Consider the following 6,442-nt stretch of genomic DNA (forward strand, 5'->3'; position numbering starts at 1 on the left):
CCACGGGGCACACGCATCTTTCTGCCTCTGCCTTATCGCGGTCCTAGTTGCAATAATATCAAATACATCGAACAAGATAGACAAAGTGCACGACCACTTGCGAAATCCGCAATATTTTTTCTCAGTTTAGTGGCATCTTTTATGGCGGACGACTTAATCGGAGAATCAAGGACGCGGACTCGCGAGTGCAGTCGGACGCAAACGAAAAGCGAAAAAGGCTGACGAGGCTGAACCGGTTGGGCGTGCAGTTAATCGGCAGTCTCCGCGACGAATTCGTCAAAGTCGGTTCGCGGGCGAGTGTGCTGCGTCGCACGTGTCACGCTTCGAATAAACAATGTCGAGCAAAGTGCATGCATCGAATCCCCTGGAAAATCACGTTTCGAATTTCCTCGTGTGTCGTCGGATTCACTGACAGATTCGTACACTTATCGTCTGATTGGTGAGTGCCTCTCGAAACGAGAAAGCGATATTTGCGTCAGTCGAGTCGTAAACATGCTTCGTTATTCGATCACGAATTATTTTTCCGTTCACCGAAATCCTCCGGTAAATAAGAAATAGTGAATCAGTTCTGTGCTTCGAGGAACGTCCAAAAATTCTCTTTGTTTACGTGGGATAGTGTCTCCCAACTGTCAGCCAGCCAAAGGTCAACAGACAGACGCACAGCGGAGATAATCATTTTTGACACACGGTATATAACATTTTTTATCTAGACACGCCGAGGATTGTCTTATCTAATTTTTATCTTGCTACTTTAAATTAAGTTCTCTAATAGTTTCTTCTGTTAATATCGTCGGTGGTTGCAGAATATTTCCAAGTACCACGTCTGTACAATTTTCTTTAAATAAAATTTGGAAATGTTAGCACTTGTGAAATTACACAAGTGGAATATTTAATTAGGATATCTGATAATGAATTGGATATTCATTGTTATTGGATTCCATGGCTCCCTCTGTTTTAGAAATCTCCATATTACAGCATACTACCATAATATTGTCAGTTACATTCTTTTTCTCTAAACGAACTCTTTAAAGCGTGTAATCGTTCGATTTATCTGTCTTTGAAGTATTGAATTTGACAGATAAGCAACTGGTTAGAGATTAAACTGTGTCAATATTAATATGCAATATGCCATTCATGTTTCTACGATAATATCTTTCTGTGGTATTATAAACAAATGATAACCTTAGAACTGCGTTCTACTATTGATACGTTTCTAAGAATTACTATGTTTAATATTGCTTTAACCCTTCCAGTACACCGCGTATGGCGGTAAATTCGTTTTTCTATCGGGGGCGTATTTCGACTTCCGGTTGTTACGTTTCCCGCGCAAAATCATCCCGTGTGTTCTCAGGTTACCAATAATAGTATTACGGTTCTGGAATTCCACTGATACGCAGTGAAAGTGTTACGTTCCAGTGACCTAATCAACTAATCACTCAGTTATTCCATTATTGACCCAATGTAATCTTGAATATCATTACACCGCTCACTCGATCGCGATAGAATATCGTTATACATTCTACACGACGGAAAAGTAGAATGTATGGCAAATGGGTGGCATTCGAGATTCGAAATTCGATTGCTACGTTCAACGCCGATTTATGCAGCCCTATCTCGCATTAACGACAACGAAATATTCTTATTCTATTTGCTTTTTACGCCGCCGATTCACAACGTAACCATCGACTGATAATCTCGCGAGCGTAACGTTTTGTACATTAGCTCGTTTATCTAAAACGGTTGACCGATCAGTTAACAGTCTGAATCTGGTTGGTCGGTTTGATTAGTTAACAGACGGGAAACGTACAGTCACGCAATGGAAGCGTACAACAATGATACGAGTGTCGATCCGACGATGAGGATAATAGACGAAGGATGCACTATTCAACTGAGGGATGACCAGAACTTTCTAAAACCTGAAACACGACCTATTCCTAAGATGCACATCGAGTTCGACGATCTCTCGTACTCGGTCTGTTGCAACAAAGGCAAGTGGTTTGTATACGTACACATACTGTTACCGCACCTGGAGAAAGTATAATTTACAGTCACTGGTCGTTATACACGGTGTCACGAAGTAAAAACTGTTTCAAATACATTAGAGCATCGGTTATCGGAACCTCGATTATCTGAACGACCGATTACACTGCTCAACAAACTATAAACAATAGTTTCTTTCCTTTACGGTTAACACTTCTATTATTACACATTTCACAGATAATAGCATCAATATTTTTCGGCGAAAAAAGAAAATTTCAAATCGTTCTGGAAAAATTATTTTCGGTTGCAGGGGTCGATTGCAAACATTTTTGGTGAAGAGACATACCCCCGAAATCCTACGAATTTTCGAGAAAAAAATTCGAGTAGGTGGTGAAATTTTTCGGCGAAAAAAAAATTTTTCAAATCGTTCTAAAAAAATTATATTCGGTTGCGGGGGTTAATTACAATCATTTTTGGTCATTACACATACCCCCGAAATCCTACGCGCTTTCGAGAAAAAAATTCTTTACCGAAAATGTAATTTGGCGCCTAAATTTTTCGACGAAAAATAAAAAATTTCAAATCGTTCTGGAAAAATTATTTTCTGCTGCGGAGGTCGATTACAATCAGTTTTTGTCATTACACATACCCCCGAAATCCTACGCGTTTTCGGGGAAAAAATTCGAGTAGGTGGTGAAATTTTTCGGCGAAAAAAAAATTTTTCAAATCGTTCTAAAAAAATTATTTTCGGTTGCGGGGGTTAATTACAATCATTTTTGGTCATTACACATACCCTCAAAATCCTACGCACTTTCGAGAAAAAAATTCCTTACCGAAAATCTAATTTGGCGCCTAAATTTTTCGACGAAAAATAAAAAATTTCAAATCGTTCTGGAAAAATTATTTTCTGCTGCGGAGGTCGATTACAATCAGTTTTTGTCATTACACATACCCTCGAAATTCTACGCACTTCCGAGAAAAAAATTCTTTACCAAAAATGTAATTTGGCGCCTAAATTTTTCGACGAAAAATAAAAAATTTCAAATCGTTCTAAAAAAATTATTTTCGGTTGCGGGGGTTGATTACTATCAGTTTTTGTCATTACACATACCCCCGAAATCCTACGCGTTTTCGAGAAAAAAATTCTTTTCCGAAAATATAAAATGAGGTTAGAAATGTTGCCCTGAAATTTCATGCGTATGTTTAAGAAATGATAACTTCCGGATGGATTGAAGGATTTTAATGTTGCAAACAATGCGTATTAATGGGGCTCTAGAGCTCTAGAAAAATGGGTCGAAGAAATACATTGGATTTAAGGTGAATTTGGATACCTCGTCTGCGATAATAATGGAAGTGCGTCACTTTGTAGAGAAGTCGAAAAGGATACTGGAGAGCATCACGGGTTGTTTTCGATCCGGAAGACTGACAGCGATTATTGGCCCATCCGGTGCTGGAAAGACGACGCTTCTTCGTATCGTGTCCACTCTGAAATCGACCAATGTCAAAGGCTCGATCATTGTGAACAACAGAGAATGCGACAGTGGCGCCTTTCGTAAACAAACCTGCTTCTTGCCGCAAGAATTCGCGCTTTTACCATTGCTTACCACCAGAGAAACACTGTACATTGCCGCGCGATTGAAAGTTCAAGATGCTCGATCGCTGCGAGCTATAAATTTAATCGTAAGTTATTAATAAATAATAACCGACGATTATTAACAATTAACAATTAACCTTAAGCATAATTAATCGCTTTACCTTACCTTCTCATCACCTTCGACAATTACTCGGCCACTAGAACTAACTAATTGCGGTTTACATAAGTACTCTTGAAGAAATATTCAAGGGAAGTGGATGGCACTTCCGTCCAACAGTGCATCCACGGTATCCGTGTGAAATAAGCACCATTTATGATTCAACAGGTGAAGGAAGTAGCCGAGAATCTGGGGTTGACGAACTGTTTGAACACGATGGTAGAGAATCTGAGCGGTGGAGAACGGAAAAGGCTGTCGATTGGTATAGAAATGGTTACGAGACCGTGCGTTTTGCTGCTCGATGAACCAACCAGTGGACTCGACAGCACCTCCTCAAATCAGGTCTCTTACAGCGATCAATGGGAATTTACTAATCGAAGACATTATAAAATAATTCGTTCGGTTATCGAATATAGTATTACTAGTATACAACTAACGAAATTGTGTATTTATTTTTGGACAGGTGATCGGTCTGTTGCACAAAATGGCGCGAACAGGTTGCATGGTCGTGTGCGCGGTTCACCAGCCCAGCAGTCGCATGATATCGCAATTCGACGACTTGTTAGTTATGCATAAGGGTAAATCATTTTACTGCGGTACCTGGAACGACGTATTAAATACGTTCAACGACGCGGGCTACGCGTGCCCGCAATTTTACAATATAGCTGAATTCGGTAACTTGGAAAATACGTTATAACGCCTGAATCGTAAACTGTTCGGTACGCGAGCTGATCGTTTACGTTCCCGCAGTTCTCGAGGTGGTGACGGCAGAGAGAGGCGGCGATTTAAACAGCCTGTACACACTTAATCGCGACAAGTACCTGGAATGGAAAACGCATTTCCAATATCCGAGTATGGGTAACTGCATTTGAATCTTGAAATACAGTCGCACTCCGACCTTGAACGTGCCTCGACAAAAACGGATCCAGACGGCTGACACGATTTGTCTGTTTTAGGAACAGACACGGCGGTTTCGACGAAAGTAGACAGTATTCCGAAGAAGTCGAAGTTGTCGACTATGTGGCAAGAATATAAAATTTTATTTTTCAGAGGAATGATCTGTATTAGACGAGACAATGTTAGTTTGAACGGCATGAGCGTTGTTCCTTTTTCTTCTTTTTTTTTTTTTTTTTAAAGAAAATTTATACTTTGATTTTTATTTTGTACTTCATTTCTGTAGAAGCTGTCTTTTATTTGCTTTTAGACTTTAACGAAGCTCAGGCTCATAGCGCACGTGATAGTAGCTTTTCTCCTAGGAGTAGTGTTTTACAATTCCGGGATCGACGCTAGTAGAGTTCATAGCAATATAGCTTGCATATTTTTCACGTTGTTGTTTTTATATTTCTCGAGTTCCATGCCAGCCGTGCTGATGTGTAAGTTAGGAACTGTTCAAATTATTACATTCGTGTATTTATTAAAATTAATCGACGCTCGGTGTTACGCGTTATGTTCAGTTCCCATCGAAGCTGCAGTTTTTCTACGAGAGTACTTGAACAATTGGTACCATTTGAGATCCTATTTCGCTGCTAAAATAATGACAGATTTACCGTTACAAGTAAGTGCAGTATAGAATTTATCTTGTTAATAAATGGTTGAAAATAATATGAATTGCTTGCATGGATCGTAGTCACACTTATTATCAGCTCAATTACGTAATTCTTTAAGCAACGATTACTTGCTTTCAGATTATTTCTCCTTCAATCTTTATTGTCATCGCCTACTACATGACTGGTCAACCGATGGAGTGCGACAGATTGTTCCGTACTTGGTTAATTTGCATTTTAACAACCATGCTGGGCCAGTCATCGGGAATGCTCGTCGGCGTTGCATTCGACGCACATGTAATAAACTATCAGAGTCGCGTAACGAATATTAACTATCCACATTTACAACCACGTTGTTGTTTGGCTGTCTCTGTCGCTTTAGCTTCACTCAACTTAAAACAGCGACGCTCAAAGTAACTTCGAGTGACCAATTGAATTTAATCAAATTATAATAACAAAACCCGTTAACATTTCAGTTGGGAGTATTTCTGATTCCTGCGCTCAACATGCCGATGATTCTGTTTGCCGGGTTTTTCTTAAAATTCAGCGAGATAACGTTTTATCTTCAACCTTTCTGCGCCATCAGTTTCTTCAGGCACGTCTACGCTGCGTTTTTACAAAATGAGTATCGAATTTGGAAAAAAAAATATCGAACACGTGAAACATGTTGTGTTTTGTATTCTTTTACAGGTATGCATTCGAAGGTATTCTGCAAGCAATTTACGACAGCGACAGAGAAAGATTACCGTGTTCTCAAGTCTATTGTCATTTACGCTTTCCAAACAAAATTCTGAAAGAATTGGACATGCCGACAGTTTCGTATCGTACGACTGTACTAGGGTTAATTATCTGGATACTCTGGTTGCAAGCGACGACGTACCTGGTGCTTAAATGGAAAGCGTATAAAGCTAAAAGATAATATTATATTCGTGATTTTACATTTTTGTCGAAACAATTTTAATAATCTGTCTTTTATAGGAAAAAAATACTCCAATCTTAAAAACTACTGACCAATTTTGTATATTGCAAAGATATATCAAAATATACTTTTTTACTCTTACACTTACTACTTATTTAAATTGTAAAACATTTCCTAGACATCGTCAAGCTAGAATGAACCTAGAGAAGGGCCTAGTCCCCCTAATCTAACCCCTACTATTCACTTGC

At 39.1% G+C, this 6,442-nt stretch overlaps 1 protein-coding gene across 3 annotated transcripts; it reads left to right on the plus strand.

Moving 5' to 3' along the window:
* Positions 1-136: 136 nt before the first annotated feature.
* Positions 137-6,335, plus strand: LOC143342392 (ATP-binding cassette sub-family G member 4). Of its 3 annotated transcripts, none has more exons than XM_076766208.1 (12): positions 137-688; positions 1,788-1,988; positions 3,350-3,660; positions 3,900-4,073; positions 4,195-4,405; positions 4,482-4,583; positions 4,688-4,809; positions 4,936-5,104; positions 5,186-5,286; positions 5,417-5,572; positions 5,752-5,870; positions 5,966-6,335. In XM_076766208.1, the coding sequence occupies exons 2-12, from the start codon at positions 1,817-1,819 to the stop codon at positions 6,192-6,194; spliced, it is 1,866 nt and encodes a 621-aa protein (XP_076622323.1). In that variant the 5' UTR covers positions 137-688; positions 1,788-1,816; the 3' UTR covers positions 6,195-6,335. The 3 variants fall into 3 exon arrangements, with proteins under 3 accessions (XP_076622323.1, XP_076622322.1, XP_076622321.1); XM_076766207.1 differs by having other exon boundaries at positions 143-439; positions 4,482-4,589; XM_076766206.1 differs by having other exon boundaries at positions 145-688; positions 4,482-4,589.
* Positions 6,336-6,442: the final 107 nt, after the last annotated feature.

Source organism: Colletes latitarsis, chromosome 6 (genome assembly GCF_051014445.1).
Source record: "Colletes latitarsis isolate SP2378_abdomen chromosome 6, iyColLati1, whole genome shotgun sequence".
Lineage (NCBI taxonomy): Eukaryota > Metazoa > Arthropoda > Insecta > Hymenoptera > Colletidae > Colletes > Colletes latitarsis.

What these genes read in the sequence shown, in the direction of transcription:
- LOC143342392 (XM_076766207.1), top strand. Translation starts at nt 1,817, where the DNA reads ATGGAAGCGTACAACAATGATACGAGTGTCGATCCGACGATGAGGATA. An exon ending in CATGCCAGCCGTGCTGATGT is followed by an intron (nt 5,105 to 5,185) that starts GTAAGTTAGGAA and finishes CGTTATGTTCAG; the next exon opens with TTCCCATCGAAGCTGCAGTT. An exon ending in TGACAGATTTACCGTTACAA is followed by an intron (nt 5,287 to 5,416) that starts GTAAGTGCAGTA and finishes ACTTGCTTTCAG; the next exon opens with ATTATTTCTCCTTCAATCTT.